Source organism: Siphateles boraxobius, unplaced genomic scaffold (assembly GCF_051911475.1).
Source record: "Siphateles boraxobius isolate OS27281-9 unplaced genomic scaffold, OSU_SipBor_1 119, whole genome shotgun sequence".
NCBI lineage: Eukaryota > Metazoa > Chordata > Actinopteri > Cypriniformes > Leuciscidae > Siphateles > Siphateles boraxobius.
This window is the reverse complement of record NW_027508721.1, coordinates 2,977,233-2,995,357: the sequence shown is the minus strand read 5'-3', so window position 1 is coordinate 2,995,357 and position 18,125 is coordinate 2,977,233. Positions and strand designations below refer to the sequence as shown.

Genomic DNA, 18,125 nt, shown 5'->3' with positions numbered 1-18,125 from the left:
GTCTTCTGACTCTTACAGTACTTGGTCCCAATGAGCCCTCACTAAAGCAGGACATTGGATGTTTCCAAGTAATGTATCCAGCATCCTTGCTTGAATTTGTATATACAATTTTACAATTATACTGTAAAACAGATCTTGGAAAGTAGTTGCTTTCTTATAGCATAAGTCATGATATCAAACGTTATGTTTACTAACAATCACTCTATTTTTCTTTTAAATGCACACTTTTTTTTAACTAAATCTGAACAGACGTTTTATCAAGACAGTGCATTTTACAGAACACAGACACGAGTGTCACTTAGAAAACTGTACTAGAGATTAAGGCTACTAATTTTCAGTGACATCTTAGACACATCCGTTTGAATAGTCGACATGGCAACCATGTCATATTCATTCTCCCGTGCTGACACAATCTTGCAGAGTCGGAAAGCCCGAAGATCACGCTGGAAGTTACGGTTCAAGAACCCGTAGAACACCGGGTTTATGCAGACTGAGCACATGGCAGTTAGGTGACACAGTGAGAACAGGAGATTGTGGGTACAGTGCATAGCCACTTCATGGTTCCAGTCGATGACAGCATTAAAGACGTTCAACGGGAGCCAGCAAACCGCAAATGCCACCACGATGGAAAAGAGCATGATGTTAATCCGTTTTGTCTCACTGCTACGGTATTTGTTTTCACGTATTCTGTCCATCATGTTATTACGCCGCTGCAGACGAGTGTAGATCTGAGTGGAAGAGAAGATAAAAAATCGTACATTTTTATCTCATATTAGGATGTTAACACTTTTAGCTCTGTGGACAGTTAGTAAATTATTTAATTTATCCAACAGCAATATTTTTCCACCACAGTGTCCTTTCCACCACATATTAAACAATGTATAGTGTTAAACACCATAAAGGCATTGGAAATTATACCTTACATTTTTTTTGCGGGGGAATAAAATGACTCCTTTGTCTTGCTAAAGCTAAAATCAGTTTAGTTAATATATGGCTAAAGCTAGTATTTTATACATTATTTTATTATTATTTAAAAAAATATATATTTTATGCATCCTATAAAAACATAATGTTTGAGTTTCGTAATTTAAAAAAAATGAAGCAAAAAATGTTGCATGAAATATTAAAATGGTTTATGTTAATTTGACTCATTGTTTAAATTATCATAATTTTCACAATTTTTTGACGAATCGTCTCGGTTACTATTGTAACCCTCGTTCCCTGACTGAGGGAACGGGAGACGTAACTTAACGTCGACCTGACAACGTAATCGGGATCCCATGGAAAACGCCACGGTTGCTGCCACATCCAGCGCCCTATGCAAGACTCTCAGACCCCCAACTGGCTGGGGCGGAAGGCCTGCGTAGAGGGAGTTCGAACTGCTGTTACGTTATAACCCACACAGTGGAACTCTTTGGATAACACTGGGAAAGCGTAGCTTTCCAGGGGAGAGGGACGCTGCGGAAGCCACATCCTGCCCGAAGGCAGGTAACATGTGGAGAATACACATATGGACTGGCCGGAGGGGCAGTGCAACATATGGAATGTCACTGGGGTGGCTCCAGCCTGAGAAGGGGGAGGCTACAAAGACAGTGACGGCAGAGCGGACTCTGCCAAGGGAAAGACACGGGCTCACCGCAGGGAGCCGATCAGCCAGCCCGAAGGGTATAAGCATATTCTGGTATGGGTATTCTGCATAAGCATCTTGAACGCAGCCTGTGAAGGGACCGGTTCAGGACACGCAGGTCCAAGATTGGCCGCAACCCACCGCCTTTCTTGGGTACAATGAAGTACGGGGTGTAGAAGCCGGTCTTCATATCGTTTGGAGGGACCGGCTCGATCGCGTCGTTCGCCTTGAGAAGGACCAGCGCTTTCCTTTGAAAGCTCCAATGGCGGCTGTGCTTGTGAGGCGTGAGGGACCCACGGAGATTGCCTTGGCGGGGAAGCCCTCACGGTAATCCTCAGATCACCCTGACCATGCACAGAAGTAGGTCTATTCTGAGGTCCAGAATAGACACTAGATCGGAGCATAGGCGAGGGGACTGCATCTCCCTTGAGGTAAGCAGGATCTCAGTGCTGTCATAGTCATATTCCCGCAATGGGAACATGAACTATTCACAAAAGCTTCCTCAGCGTGCTGAATGCCCAAACTCGAGAGGCAACAATTGTGGCCATCTGCTAGCGCCAGGGAACGACCGCACCCAGAAACGCACTTGCTCTTTTAGTTGAGACAAAAAATATAGAAAAGAAAAAAATAACTCTCAGTGCTGAAGCACCCAGGGATAGCTGCGGTGTAATCGGGGTACACACTAAAAAAGGAAATGCCCACTGAGACCGACACATACAGACACACACACACACACACAACCAATGCTGTGGAAACAGCAGTTGTGAGCTGTAATGCTCGCAGCCACCGCTGATCGCGCCTTCACACCAGCACTGGATACAGAGTTCTTCTTTCCTTTGAAGTCTCAACGTTGCAGCAGTCGGCAGAACTCAGAGTCAAAACGAAAGCTCGGCTCGGAAGCGAAAGACAATGAGTGCGTGCGCCCGCTTCCTGTTTATACCCGCGCTGCGGGGCGTGTGATGCTTTTCACGCACGCCAACGTTCATTGGCTCGTTCTGTAGACACTCCAAGTTGATAGGGCTCCCTGAAGTGATCCCAATTACGTCGTCACGTTGACGTTATGTCGAACGTGAGCGACTGAAAGGGAATCTCAATTTCTGACTGAAATCTGGATCTTGGAAAAGGGTAAAACATTAGTTTATACATCAAAGGCATTTGACAAGAGACAGTACAGATATTGAAAGAAGTGTGTTCACAGAAAATTCCAAAAATAAAAAGTGCACTTTAAATACCCAGATGATACACTTAATAAACTGAAAAAATTAAGCGGGGAAGGTTAGACATTACATGCACTCAAATGTTTCAGCTTTACATATTACGTAGCAGATGGGGAGGGGCTATCAGACTCTGATATTGAATGACAAAATAACCATATAAAATTCATAAACTACACGATTGAGTACATAGTGCATTCGTACATAGTGTATATTTGGGAGAAAACTGTCTCCAAAACGAAAGAACTGATTCCTAACTGCCTGAAACGAGTCGTCAATATTTCCAGTCTTACTTCCTGCACAAACCTATGAAGGTTTGTAACAAATTTGCATAATACCCGCATGTCGTCTTCTAAAACATTCACTTTGAACTCCCAGTCACAACCAATTAAAACAGACTAAATCATTTGATTTTGACCAATCAAAGCAGAGTAGGTTCTCTGAAAGGAAGGAATACTTTAAGCCTCATTCAGGCTGTGTTCAGACTGTTACTCCAAATCCGATTTTTGTGCATATCAGATTGAAATCCGATCAGATTTAGCAAGTGTTTACGGCAAAAAATCACATGAAATGCAATTTTTTCAAATCCGTTTCAAGCTACATCCATTTGTGGTTTGAAATCCTATTCAAATCACATTTCTGGAAATCTGTTTCAGTCTGACTGCTCTGATCGTAGTTCTACGTCTGATCGTAGACTTTCTCACGCCACGTAAAACGTAAACGTCACACGTTGTTATAGGAATCGCTGCTGAAACAAGGCTGCGTTGTTCCAAAGTGCCGGACCAGCAGAAAAAGACAATATAAAGGAGAGATGTTTGTAAACCAAAAGAGACGACAGCACGGAATAAAGCCACGCATACCAGCCTCCTCCGGTTCTGCCATTGCCACAGAAGATGCAGTAGACCAGTGAGGCGGCTACACATTGTAATGTTAACAAATTTAAACAAGACAACTCTATTGCAAACCCCTTCATGTTGCATTGCCGTAGAAACCAATGCAGGTATTCCTGAAAATGAAAGAGCTGCATGGACACACAAATCGGTTCTGAACAGTTGCGGTACACAGTGTGGACGTCAATAATTTTAGATTAGATTCCAATCAGATACACAAATAATCGGATTTGGACTGACAGTGTGAACGTAGCCTCGGACTGTCCGTCCAAGTCCGATTCTTTTGCATATCCAATTGGAACCCCATTGGAATCTGATTATATTCAGATGTCACTTCCTCGTGCCATGTAAAAAGTAAACATGTCCGACATTGTTATAGGAAACTTGCTAAGTCGCTGCAGTGCTGGTCGAGCAGAAAATTACATTATAATGGAGACATGTTGAAGTTCGAGACCGGTGGAGACGACAGCACAGAATAAAGCTGCGCATACCAGCCTCATACATTTCTGCCACTGCCTCATAAGACACAGAAGTCCAGGGGGCAGCTATACATTGTCATGTTGTATATAAAACAGCATCAGTATTGCAAACCCCTCCATGTTGCAGTTGTTGTTGTTTTTGGCGTATACCTACCAACGCAATGTCATTGCCATAGAAACCAATGCAGATATTCCAGAAAACTAAAGAGTGCCATGGGACACACATATCGGATCTGAACAGTTGCGATACGCAGTGTGGACAGTTAATAATTTAGATCAGATTTAAATTGGACAGACAATGTGTACATAGCCTTTATTAACCATTTCAGACACTGTGAGAAGAGAGCATACTGCAATGTATATATTGAGAAAATGAAAGTGCTTTTTGATCTTGGTTGCATGTGGCCTATTGTAGGAGACCTCCAGAACAAAATTAGGAACCTTTAAATAGCATCATAGGGGCACTTTAATGTGATCTTTATCAAAAAGTTTGTACACATCCACATTTAGTATATATTTTAATTAGATTTGCAGTCTAAAATCAACACCCTCCACCAACAACCATGGTACACAACCCTATGACATGTTTGCCAGAGCTCAAAAACTATAGCTGACCTGAGGGCAAACCATCATTAAGAACACAGTGGGGGAAAAAGCTGCTCTGACATTTCAGATGATGATCTCGGTGTGTGTGTGTGTTTTCAGGCTCTATGTCTTTTATATTAGTGAATCAACACAAACTGACGGGCAGAATACCAACAGGACCCTCTTTAAGGGCTGCAAACATGACGTTGCAAGCTAAATAGTGGTGTTGTCAGAGATTAATGTGCCTTTGGAAGCACACTCAATATGCCAAAAACAAATCAAAGCAAATGTTTGGCAATTTCTCTTATTCCAATCTAACAACAAACAGAAGACAGGTAAAAGGAAAAGGAGGAATTGTCATAGTTTTAAAAACCTCTAAAAAATATTTTTGAAAACCTGTTTCCCACAAAATGTTAATCAGGGGCCCTGTGCTAGAAATGCAAGTTGCTTGTTTATAGTGTTGTTTTTGGCGGCCTGTTTTAATTTTAGTTTTAGTCCAGTCTTTGTGGCAAGCTGTCATTTTAATTTTTATTAGTTTTAGTCACATTCGTACTCTTTTTAGTCTAGTCAAGTTTCAGTCGACTAAAAGTCTAAACATAGTCTTATTTTAGTCAGAATTATCCATGACTATTTTTGTCTAGTTTTAGTCTACGAAAACTGATGACGCTTTAGTCAAGTTTTAGTCTACGAAAACTGATGACATTTAGTCTAGTTTAGTCAATGAAAATTGTATTTTAGTCTCTTTTTACTAATGCAATTATGTTTAACCCAGTCAATATAGCATAAGTACCTAGTAGTATAGGCGAAACCAAAATTTACTTTTAGCTAAACCCATTTCAAACAAGGTTATCTTATTATATTATTATTACCTTATAGACTCATGAATACATCCATTCCAGACACGGAAGATGCTCTGATTTGAATTTACAACATATTTATTATTTTAAAGTTTGTGGTGTTTTTTCCTGTGATTTTGTGGCCGCATTTCTCCCCATCTTTTTCCACAACACATTCCGTTCCCTTATCGAGTCGGTCTCTCGACATTACGTATGGGGGAAATCCATTTTCCTCGAATCATGAAGTCTGATAGAATAACTCTTTTGCTTGCAAATAGCCAATGGCAGTCCCGCCATCACCTGATTGGCTGACACTGCTCAATATAGGTGACGGCGGGCGCCAAAAACCTCAGAATCTTTTTTCTTCACTCGAGTCTGTTTCACCGTTTGATTTACGCATTCAGAGCGGAGTAAAATTAGGAGTTTTTATCCCCTCTCGCGTTCCGGTGGATTCTACTATGTCTCTTTGTCGCACGTGTGGTGGACCCATCGAATTCCCGGATGCACACAAACATTGTGTGCTGTGCCTGGGTCGGGACCACGCTGAGGCGGCACTTGAGGGATCGGGATGTCCCGCCTGTGAGGAGCTTCCCATCAAGATCCTTCGTGCAAGGCTGGCCGTTACACGTAACGACGACCTTGTGTCTCCTTCCTCTCCCCAGTCTGCCGCCGTCGAGCCGCGGACCGGGAGACAGCAGAGACCTCCATCCGCGGGTTCTGTTGAGGCGCTGTCGTCGACCCAAGGCCCACGCCATCCTCACGTGGCAGAGCCCGTGACTTACTCTGAGGCCTCTTACCGCCCTCCTCAGGAAGCGCGGGAAATGGTCTCGTTTGGATACGACGATGACGACGCCATGTCCACCAATGCCTCCGACCCCGGAGCATGGTCCGAGTCTCCGCCTGAAGGCGCCCCCGCCTCTTTGGATGCGGAGCTAATGGCCATTCTCTCAGAGGCGGTGGCAGATATGGAGCTGGAGTGGACGGCTCCCAAGGAGCTGCCGTCGAAAAGATGGATGGACGGTTCCTTCCTCGGCGCGGGCCGTCAAGCTGAAGCCCCGCGGAGACCCGCCCCCTTTTTCTCTGAGGTCCACGAGGAGCTCACCAGATCATGGCGCTCCCCTTACTCAGCCCGAGCCCATGCACAAGGTACCCAGCTGCTGACTACAGTGGAAGGAGCTGAGAAATTAGGGTACGCACGGTTGCCTCCCGTCGAGGATGCCATCGCGGCTCATCTGGCGTCTTCTCCTGGCTGGAAGACCGCCCAACTGCCTTCCAGACCATGTCGCGCTACTGCCCACATGGCTGAGAAGGCTTACACTTCTGCGGGACATGCAGCATCTGCCCTCCATACGATGGCAATCCTGCAGGTTTTACAGACGCGACTCCTAGGGTCCCTGGATGAGGGAAGCCCGGACCCTGAGTTGCTCAGGAAACTGCGCACGGCGGCAGATCTCGCTCTGGCGGCGTCTAAGAAGGTCGCTCAGGGAATCGGACGCAATATGGGCAGTCTTGTGGCCCTGCATCGCCATCTGTGGCTAACGCTGTCGGGGATGCGCGATACTGACAAAAGGCAGTTCCTGGACGCTCCGGTAAGCCCCACGGGCCTTTTCGGTGTTGCGGTGGAGTCGTTATCCGACAAGTACGCAGAGACCGTCAAGCAGTCTAGAATGATGCCGCATCTGCTGCCGAAACGGTCTCAAGCCCCCCCGGCGGCGAGATCCAGATCTTCCTCTGCACAGCGCCCAGCGGGACCTACCAGACGCGCGCCCCCGAGCGCGGCAGAACGTCACGAGCCAGAGCCCCCCTTCCGCCAGAGGCAGTTCAGGAAGCAGCCCCGCTTCGGTGCGAAGCCGGCCTCTAGTAGCCAAGGACGCCCGGCGGGCAAAAAGGAGCGGCATTCCTGATGCGTGTGTCGGGGAGGAGGGAGCGCGGGACGTGTTCGTCGGACCCGCTGCAAAGAGGGCGTGTTCCCGCCCAGAGTTCGACGAGAATGTGTTGATTTTGAAACCGCTGTGTTCTGTTTCAATAAACAAAGTGCATTACATGTCTCAGCAAAAGAGCTTTCCTCCTCCCAACACTATTACCCGCGCCATAAGCAAAACCTCTCCCCCGGGAGACGTTTCGCAGAGCGGAAGCTCGGGGAAACCCGAGAAGGTGGTTATTTATGTCCCCGCGCTAAGAGCCGCGGACGAGCCATCTGCCCTCAATATAGCGGCCAATGCTTCCCCGGTGGCTGGCGCCCAGCCCCCGCCGCAGCATTCATTAAAGCCCCCCCTATCGAGTCACCTGAGTGCGTGGTCAACATTACCGACGGCTTCAGTGTGGGTGTTAAACACGATAAAACGCGGCTATACGCTCCAATTCGCTCGCAGACCACCCCGCTTCGGCGGTGTGATTTTGACAGAGGTGTCAGAACAGAGCGCCCCGTTACTTCGGGAAGAAATCTCCTCTCTCCTGGCCAAACAAGCAGTAGAGATAGTTCCCAAAGAGCGAAAAAACTCCGGTTTCTACAGCCGTTATTTTCTTGTACCAAAGAAGGACGGAGGTATGCGCCCTATTTTGGATCTGAGATTACTGAACAAAGCGCTCGCGAAACGCGCGTTCAAAATGTTAACAGTGAAGCAGATCCTCGCGCACATTCAGCCCGACGATTACTTCCTTGCAGTGGATCTAAAGGATGCATACTTCCATATTCAGATAGCCCCGCATCACAGGCGCTTCCTTCGGTTTGCTTTCGAGGGTGTGGCATACCAGTTCAAAGTGCTGCCTTTCGGGCTGGCCCTGGCACCCCGTGTGTTTACAATGTGCATGAATGCAGCGCTTGCTCCCCTGAAGCTCAGTGGAATGCGCATTCTGAACTATCTCGACGACTGGTTAGTCATCGCGCGTTCGAAGAGTGTCCTTGTGGAACACAGACACAGACTCCTCGTTCACCTGACGGATTTGGGACTGTCTGTGAACATGCAGAAGAGCGCGCTTCAACCGTGCCAGTCCATCACATTCCTCGGTATGGTGCTGGACTCGCGCACTATGATCGCGAAGCTATCAGAGGCGAGAATCCAGTCGATTCAGAGAGTGTTAGCCCTATTCGTTCAAGGCAGAGCCATCCCCTTAAAAACGTTTCAGAGGCTACTCGGTCTAATGGCAGCTGCAGCTTCCGTCTGCAGACTGGGCTTTTTACACATGAGACCGCTTCAGCACTGGTTACAGGGGCGCGTACAGCCGCGGGCATGGAGAGCGGGAACGGAACGCCTTGTTATAACGCGTTCATGTCTGGAGACTCTAGCACCGTGGTTCGGCACGACCATGTTCGAGCAGGGAGCTGCTTTGGGCAGAGTGGTCAGACACGTAGTGGTCACTACGGATGCGTCGCTGTCAGGCTGGGGAGCCCTTTGCGATGGCAGACCGGCATTCGGTACGTGGACAGGAGATCGGACGCGCTGGCATATAAACTGCTTGGAGATGGAAGCGGTTCATCTAGCGCTGCGTGGGTTCCTCCCATTTGTGAAAGACCGTCATGTTCTCATCAGAACGGACAACACGGCAGTGGTGGCGTACATAAATCGCCAGGGAGGTTTACGTTCGCGATCCCTGCAGGGGCTAGCGAGGCGGCTATTATTATGGACGGACAAAGTACTACTGTCGATTCGAGCAGTACATGTGCCGGGCAGTTTGAATTGCGGCGCGGACATGCTGTCCAGGGACGGCATTGTGCACGGGGAGTGGAGGCTTCATCCGCAGACGGTAAACATGATCTGGAATCTGTTTGGCAAAGCGGAGATCGATCTCTTCGCATCGCAGGAGAACGCCCACTGCCCGCTGTTCTTTGCATTGACGGCGGCCCCTCTAAAGGGAGACGCACTGTCGAGCCGCTGGCCGAAGGGGCGGAAGTATGCTTTTCCTCCGATCAAGTTAATGCCGCTGGTGCTGCAAAAGATCAGGGAGGAGAGATGTGCGTTGGTTCTGGTAGCGCCGAGATGGCCCAACCAGCCGTGGTTCCCGGAGCTAGTGAACATGGCGCTTTTTCCCCCGTGGCGGATACCGCCGAGAAGAGACCTCCTATCTCAGGCGAGGGGGACCATATGGCACCCCAACCCGGAGCTGTGGGACCTGCACGTGTGGCAGATCAGCACGGAGTATCACAGCGGGTACTACAGACAATAGCAGAGGCTAGAGCCCCTTCAACGAGGCGCTTATACGCTCTAAAGTGGAGGGTGTTTGCTAACTGGTGTGTTGACAAAAAGGAGGACCCCAGGAATTGCGATATCGCCATTATTTTGACCTTCCTACAGGAGCGTCTGGATGCTGGCAGTTCGCCATCTACACTGAAAGTTTACGTGGCCGCTATTGCTGCTTGTCGTGATGTAGATGGCCATTCAGTGGGGAAACACATTTTGATAACGGGTTTCCTCCGGGGAGCGAGGCGGCTTTTCCCCCCCCGCCCTCGTCAGGTGCCGGTGTGGGACCTGTCGTTAGTGCTTAGTGCGCTGTCTGACCCGCCTTTCGAACCAGCTGAGTCTAGTGACATCAAAGTTCTCTCATTCAAGACGGCGTTTTTGCTCGCGCTAGCCTGCGGTAAGCGAGTGGGGGACTTACAGGCTCTGTCAGTGAACAGTGCATGTATGCAGTTTGGACCGGAAGATTGCATGGTCAGACTTTTACCCAAGCGCGGATACTCGCCTAAAGTGCTCTCAACTCCATTCAGAGCCCAGGTGATTACAATTCCAGCATTTTGCCCCGATGTGGCCAGTATTTCAGAGTCTCAGAAGGATGCTTTGTGCCCCGTGCGTGCCCTGCGTGCTTATGTGAACAGAACTAGCCATTTTCGAACTTCAGAGCAGCTCTTCGTCTGCTTCGCGGGTGCCAAGAAAGGCGGCGCGCTGTCGAAACAGAGGCTATCGCACTGGATAGTGGAGGCTGTGCGACTGGCTTATACTTCTCGGGGAGCTGTTTGCCCTATAGGAGTGCACGCCCACTCCACTAGGAGTTTGGCGTCATCATGGGCGTGGGCGAGAGGTATGTCTATCCAGGACATTTGCTTCGCGGCAGGCTGGTCGTCGCGTAATACGTTTGCGAGATTCTATAACTTGAATATTCCTTCATTCACACCGCATGTACTGTCAGTACAGGGAGAGAAAGCTGAGCTGTCATTGGACTAGGCTAGACATGCCCCTAGTGGCGCACACTCTAGCCGCGGTTCCGACTAAGCGTGAGTTATTAGCAATATAAAGCTATCTATTCTCTATGTTGTGTCCTTATTATTATGCCCGCATTCATAAGCCGGCAGTGTATTCCTAAGCACCAATCACATTGCTGCAATTCCCCACTCATTCAGTTCAGTGTTGCTTAACTGTGTGGGAGGGGCCACGTTGGTGCGGTTGCCGACTTGGCTCTGTGCCAAGAGGTGGTTTCGACCAGGTCCGGTGGCGGTTCCTGAGCTGTATAGGGATTAGCGCTTGTGCTATCTTCAGCTTGTTCTAGCTGGGCGGGGTTTTTCCCACGCGGCGGGGGTTTTATTGTTCCCCATACGTAATGTCGAGAGACCGACTCGATAAGGGAACGTCTCTGGTTACTCACGTAACCGTAGTTCCCTGAGAGGAGGGAACGAGACATTACGTAACCTGCCGTGTGGGAAGGGGCTCACAGTTCTTACTCTCGTTCAGCTAAGATTCTGAGGTTTTTGGCGCCCGCCGTCACCTATATTGAGCAGTGTCAGCCAATCAGGTGATGGCGGGACTGCCATTGGCTATTTGCAAGCAAAAGAGTTATTCTATCAGACTTCATGATTCGAGGAAAATGGATTTCCCCCATACGTAATGTCTCGTTCCCTCCTCTCAGGGAACTACGGTTACGTGAGTAACCAGAGACGTTTTCTTCTAAATGTCGTTTCTTCTTTTTCTCCCAAAGACGAACCCCTGCTGGCCGGCCATTGGTCCCTTTCTCTGTGTCAGACTTAACTTTGTTTGTTGTCGTTTATGCTAACTCACCGCAACTGCATCTTCTAAATAATACTGAGAGTGGGGTTTGAGGAAGTGAAGTCGCCCGCGTCTGCGCAGTACGACCTGAAGTAAGACACAGGAAACAGAAATACTGCAAAATAATAATAATAACGCGACTAAATGAGACGAAATAACGTTATAACATTTCATCTCGTCTCGTTTTGGTCAACGAAAATGAAGAGACATTTTAGCATAGTTTTTATTTTTTAAACCACATTTAGTCTTGTTTTTATTCGTCAATAATATTTCATTATTCATTTAAGTATAGACATCGTCACATGACCAGCATTTACGTTGCGTCTTGTCTCGTTTTCGTCACGTGATAAAGGTTCCTTGATGACGATATTAAGTCATATTTTTCGTTGACGAAAGCAACACTACTTGTTTAAACACAAACTAATTGAACTTAAATACATACAATGCAAAATTGAATACAAAAATGCAGTTGGACGAGTATAAGAAAATTTAGTTTGACAAATGTAATACATTTCAGTTAAACATACTAGAGTAAATTAATTTGACCTAAACCAAATAAATTGTGTTGACCCAACTAAACTGATTTATTTTAAATTAACTGAATTAAAAACTTTCCATATATTAAATTAGTTCACCAAAAAAATTAAGAAAAAAGTCATTAATTACCAAAGGCTAAAAAAAGCTGTAACTTGCCAGTTTAGGAGAAACTTTTTTAAATAATGGCTGTGTCAGTCCTAATTTTAGGATTTTAATACTTTAAATACTTAATACTTAAAAATGTTAATACTCTATGAGTATTTCACAAAGCACAGGATCGGGAAAGGTCCACGAGTAGGAACTCGAACTCGGGACACCCAAGCTAGCAACAAGGCTATCAGCGCAGATGATGGGACATTATTTCTGTCCATTACGTTGTATGGTTATGTTTAAGGATCTAAAAAAAATTGTCTATAAAATGGTATAAGGGCAATTATACAAATATCTTTGATATAAAGGATTCATAATATTTTAAGTTTTTTATCTTTAAAAACGTAATGATGTTTACGTTGAAATGTTGCCAAAATGTCCATATTGTATGTTTCAGCATCAATCCAAACATACAAAAAAGTATGTTTTATACCTGCTAATGTTACGTATTAATGCCTATGTATTAACAATGAGATCAGGTTGGAATAAAATCTGTTTATTATATAAAGCAATCATCCCTCTTCAGAAAATTTGGACTAAACCACTGAATTCATAGGGATAAATTTTACAATTTCTTTATGCACTTTGTGAAGTGTCAAAGTGGTAGTTGCGTGGACTGTCAATGGAGGGACAGAAATCTCTCAAATTTCATTTAAAATATCTTCATTTGTGTTTCAAAGATGAACAAAAGTCTTCCAGGTTTGGAACGATATGAAAGTGAGGAAATGATGACAATTTCATAATTTAAAAAATTTTCATTTTTGGTTGAACTAATCCTTTAATCAAGGATAATGAAAAGGGACTATTTATGAGAGCAGATTTTATTTTTATTTTTGTCTAACCCTGTAATGCAGCAGTTCTCAACCTTTTTTTGGTCAAGCCCCCCTTTAAACCTGGTCCCCATCCATCCAAAAAGTTGTGTGATTTTGTGAAAATATGGGACGGAGCCGTTCTCAAAAGCCTCATCTTTCTTTCCTAATGATGTAAAAGAATTCTGTCCATTAAGAACAGAACATCTGTACAAGCTCCACTCACTGTGTGTGCACATGCATATGCATGCATTACCGAAACAAGATGAATGAATTAAACATTAGTTCATAACATGCCAACAGATCAGAGTCTTGCAAACACAACTGACTCTAGACTTTTCCCTCCTTCTTATTTCTAGCTCTACTTTCCTCCGTTTTCATTCTCTCTCTTTATTTGATGAATGGCAACACTGGCACAGAGTCCTGTGACCTGAAATAACTGCATGACACAAAACCCAGAGGCAGAGAGAGAGAGAGAGAGGGAGAGAGAGAGAGAGAGAGAGAGAGAGAGAGAGGAGAGAGAGAGGATGAACACACAGATTGAGATGCAAGTGTTTATCTGTAACTTATTATTTACTTCAGCTCACATTTGAAAGCCAGCATTAGCCAGATTGGAATAGTGAATTTGTATACAGTTTGGTATTAAATTTGTAGGTTTGTCTCTATATCCAAATAATTTTCGATGGAGCTGGTTTTGTTTAGTGCGCTGATTAAATGTGGTCCTAGGTCAATTTTACTGACAGCTGAACATAAAAAAGTTCCTCAGTCATTAGGACGCATAAAGTTGTTGTCTCATACAGAAAGAGACTGATCTGATGCAATCAGACAGTTGCTGCCCTGACCGGACAGCCAGAATCTTTGTTGGCTTCACATTCTGAAGTACCGTGGGATGGTTGGATGACAGTAGCACCTAAGGATCCATCTGAATATAAGCCAATTTTCTCAGAATTAAGTAGTAGGAAATTACTAGTCATCCAGTTTTTTATATTAGCTATGCATTCCGTTAATTTTGTGAATTCGTAAGTTTCGTCAGGGTGTGAAGAAATATAGAGCTGAGTATCATCAGCATAACAGTGAAAACTAATGCCATGCTTCCTAATGATATCTCCTAAGGGTACATGTACAGAGTGAACAGCAATGGTCCTAGTTCTGAGCCTTGTGGTACGCCATAATGAACTTTTGATCAATAAGACATCTCTTCATTTACTACAAACTGAAAACGGTCAGATAAGTGTGAGTTAAACAATTCTAATGCAATTTCACTAATGCCAGCATAATTTTCAAGTCTATTTAAAAGAATGTTGAGCTCAATGGTATCAAATGCAATACTAAGATAGAGTAACACTAATAGAGAGATACACCCATGATCGGAAAAATCATTTGTGACTCTGATGAGAGCTGTTTCAGTACTATGGTACGGTCTAAATCCTGACTGAAAATCCTTGCAGATACCATTTCTTTCTAAAAATAAACATTGTTGTGAGGATTTTGCCAGAAAAGGTAGATTCGAGATCGGCCTGTAATTGACTATTCTGTAGGATCAAGATGCGTTTTTTTAACAAACGGTTTAATCATAGCCAGCTTAAAAGTTTTTGGTATGTATCCTAATGACAAAAAGGAAATAATGATATTAAGAAGAGGATCTATGACCTCTGGAAGCATCTCATTTAATAGCTTAGTCGGGTCTAACATACATGTTGTCGATTTAGATGATTTAACGAGTTTAGAAAATGATTCCTCTCCTATAGCAATGAATGAATCAAATTTTTCCTCAGGGAGAATACAATGCACAGTCTGTTGCATAGTTATAATTTTCACCCTGATATTATCAATCTTGTAAGTAAAGAAGTTCATAAAGTCAATACTGCTGTGCTGCTTGGAAACATCTGGGGTTGAAACTTTATTTTTGTTAATGTAGCCACTGTTTCAAATAAATACCTAGGGTTTTGTTTATTTTCTTCTAATAGGGTTGAAAAATAAGCAGATCTAGGCCTCTCTGTACGCAATCGTGCTCTCTTTCCATGAAATGTGAAAAAAACGTCTCAGTTACGTATGTAACCCTAGTTCCCTGATAGGGAACGAGACGCTGCGTCAAGCTGTGGGAACGCCTCTGCGTGTGTGCGTCATGAAGCACGTATGGAATCAGTCCAATGGAGAGACAGAACGTCATAGGCGGGTGACGTCATCGACCAGGAAACTATAAAGCACCCCCAAAACACAAGCGCGACAGCTTCTGATAGGCCTGAAGGAAGCGCTAACGGGCATGCTGGGAGTATGGCAGAACGACGCAGCGTCTCGTTCCCTATCAGGGAACTAGGGTTACATACGTAACCGAGACGTTCCCTTTCAAGGGAACTCGAGCTGCGTCAAGCTGTGGGAACGCCAATACCCACGTCGCCATAGGAGCAAATGACCGTCATGTGGGAACTAGCGCACAGAGGACGAGAGCACCTGCGCCCCAGGAGTGGAACTTAAGTCCAATTCATAGAACTTAACAAATGTATGCAGTGAGGACCACCCAGCCGCATCACAAACATCACTTAGCGATACTCCTGACAACAATGCTTTAGAAGCAGCCATACTCCTAGAAGAGTGGGCTCGTACAGCCAAAGGTGAAGGCTGACCAGCCGACTCATAAGCAAGTGAGATGGCCTCAACCACCCACTTGCTCATTCTCTGTTTAGACGCGGGACACCCTTTCCTGGGTGGACCAAAGCACACAAATAACTGTTCTGATTTCCTCCACAGGGCAGCTCTGTGGACGTAAGCGTCTAACGCCCTAACCGGGCAGAGAAGGTTAAGTTTCTCCTGATCTGATGACACAAAAGGAGGAGGATAGAAAGCCTGCAGCACTGCAGGTCTAACAGCATTAGTAGGGACCTTAGGGACATAACCTGGTCTAGGGTATAGAAAAACCTTAACCGTACCAGGCGAAAACTCCAGGCACGAGGTTGCAACCGACAGGGCCTGCAAATCTCCGATTCTCTTAAGTGAGGAGATTGCAAGCAGAAAAAGAGTTTTATACGTGAGAAATTTCTCAGAAACTTCCTCAATAGGTTCAAAGGGGGCAAAAGAAAGGCCCTCTAGTACAATGGCCAAATCCCAAGTCGGCACCCTCGTACGAACTGCAGGCCTCAGCCTCAAAGTGCCACGAAGGAAGCCAGTTATAAGTGGGTGTCTCCCAAGAGAAACTCCACTGAAAGGGACATGGTAAGCAGCTAGTGCCGCCACATACACCTTTAGTGTGGAGGGGGATAACCCTGCAGAGAAACGCTCCTGCAGAAACTCCAGCACTGCACCCACTGGGCCGTTAACTGGGTCCTGCCGGTGTTCTGCACACCAAGAAGTGAAAAGTTTCCACTTCAGGGCATATAACTTCCTCGTGGACGGAGCTCTGGAGTGAAGGATGGTCTCAACAACCTCAGTTGAGAGACCAGATTCTATGAGCTGGGCCCCCTCAGAGGCCAAGCCCACAGTTTCCACAACTCTGGGCGGGGGTGAAATATCGTACCGCCCTCCTGAGAGAGTAGATCCCTCCTGATCGGAATCTCCAAGGGAGAGCCGTCCAGAAGAGATATTAGGTCCGCGAACCATACTCGGGCCGGCCAGAACGGGGCTACTAGAAGTAGGCTGACCCCGTCCCGGCGAACCCTCTCCAGAACTCCTGGTAGCAGAGCAACCGGGGGAAAAGCATACAGACGTGACCTCGGCCACGGCTGTACCAGAGCGTCCAACCCCAGAGGGGCTGGCTGACTGATGGAGAACCACAGATGACAGTGTGTTGTCTCCTTGGAAGCGAATAGGTCCACCTCGGTGCGACCGAAACTCAACCAAAGGAGCTCCACTACCTCGGGGTGGAGCCTCCATTCCCCTGGCCTCGGCCCCTGCCTCGACAGGGAGTCTGCTACCACATTCAAATAACCAGGAAGATACATAGCTCTCAGAGACCGTAACTTCCCCTGGGACCACAGGAGGATCACTTGTAAAGTGGACGCGACCGCAGGCCCCCTGATGACTTATATACGAGACCACCGACATGTTGTCTGACTGAACTAGCACATGATGACCTCTGAGGTCTGCTAGGAAGTGTTTCAAAGCTTGGAACACCGCCAACATCTCCAGACAATTTATATGCCATGATAGATGATGGTCCTGCCACAGACCTTGGGCTGGATGACCACTCATGACCGCCCCCCACCCTGTGAGGGAAGCATCCGTCGTTAGCGTTACGCGACGGCAAAAACAGCCCCCAACACCATGACCAGAGCCCGAAGGCAGCGCCGCGTGACTTTGATCGTGCGGAGGGGTTTTCCCCTCGGGGAGAATCCCTTGGTCCGGAGCCACCACTGCAGTGGTCTCATGTACAACAGGTCGCAAGGTATAACGTTGGACGCTGCTGCCATCAGACCCAACAGTCTCTGAAACTGTTTTACAGTGAGTAGCTGGCCTAGCTTTACTTGTTTCATAGGTGAAAGAATCGAAGCGATGCAGGTCGGAGAAAGTCACGCCCGCATCGAGACCGAATCCCAAACGACACCCAGAAAAGTGGTCTTCTGAGAAGGAGATAATACACTTTTCTTTGCGTTCAGCCTCAACCCCAACTTTCTTATATGAGCGAGAACGACATCTCGATGCTGAACCGTAATCTGCTCTGTCTGAGCTAAAATCAACAAATCGTCGATGTAATTGAGGATACGAATGCCCTGAAACCTCAGGGGCGCCAAAGCTGCATCCATGCATTTCGTGAAAGTTCGGGGAGATAAAGCTAGGCCAAATGGAAGAACCTTGTACTGGTACGCCTCGCCCCCGAAGGCGAACCTCAGGAACTTCCTGTGTTGTGGAAGGATGGAAATATGGAAGTATGCGTCTTTCAGATCTATCGTGACTAACCAGTCCTCGGATCTGATTTGTGACACAATCTGCTTGATAGTGAGCATCTTGAATTTTAGCTTCCCTACCGAGCGATTCAACAGGCGCAGATCTAAAATTGGACGCAACCCCCCATCCTTCTTTGGAACGATGA

The 18,125-nt window shown here is 46.3% G+C and overlaps 1 protein-coding gene across 1 annotated transcript in view; it reads right to left on the bottom strand.

Moving 5' to 3' along the window:
- Nucleotides 1-212: 212 nt before the first annotated feature.
- npy1r (neuropeptide Y receptor Y1) overlaps nt 213-18,125 on the bottom strand; it is a 35,080-nt gene continuing 17,167 nt past the window's right edge. Inside the window, exon 2 of the mRNA XM_077204581.1 lies at nt 213-728. Coding sequence (XP_077060696.1) covers nt 312-728 — 417 coding nt within the window. The 3' untranslated portion in view covers nt 213-311. The remainder of the gene's footprint in view (nt 729-18,125) is intronic.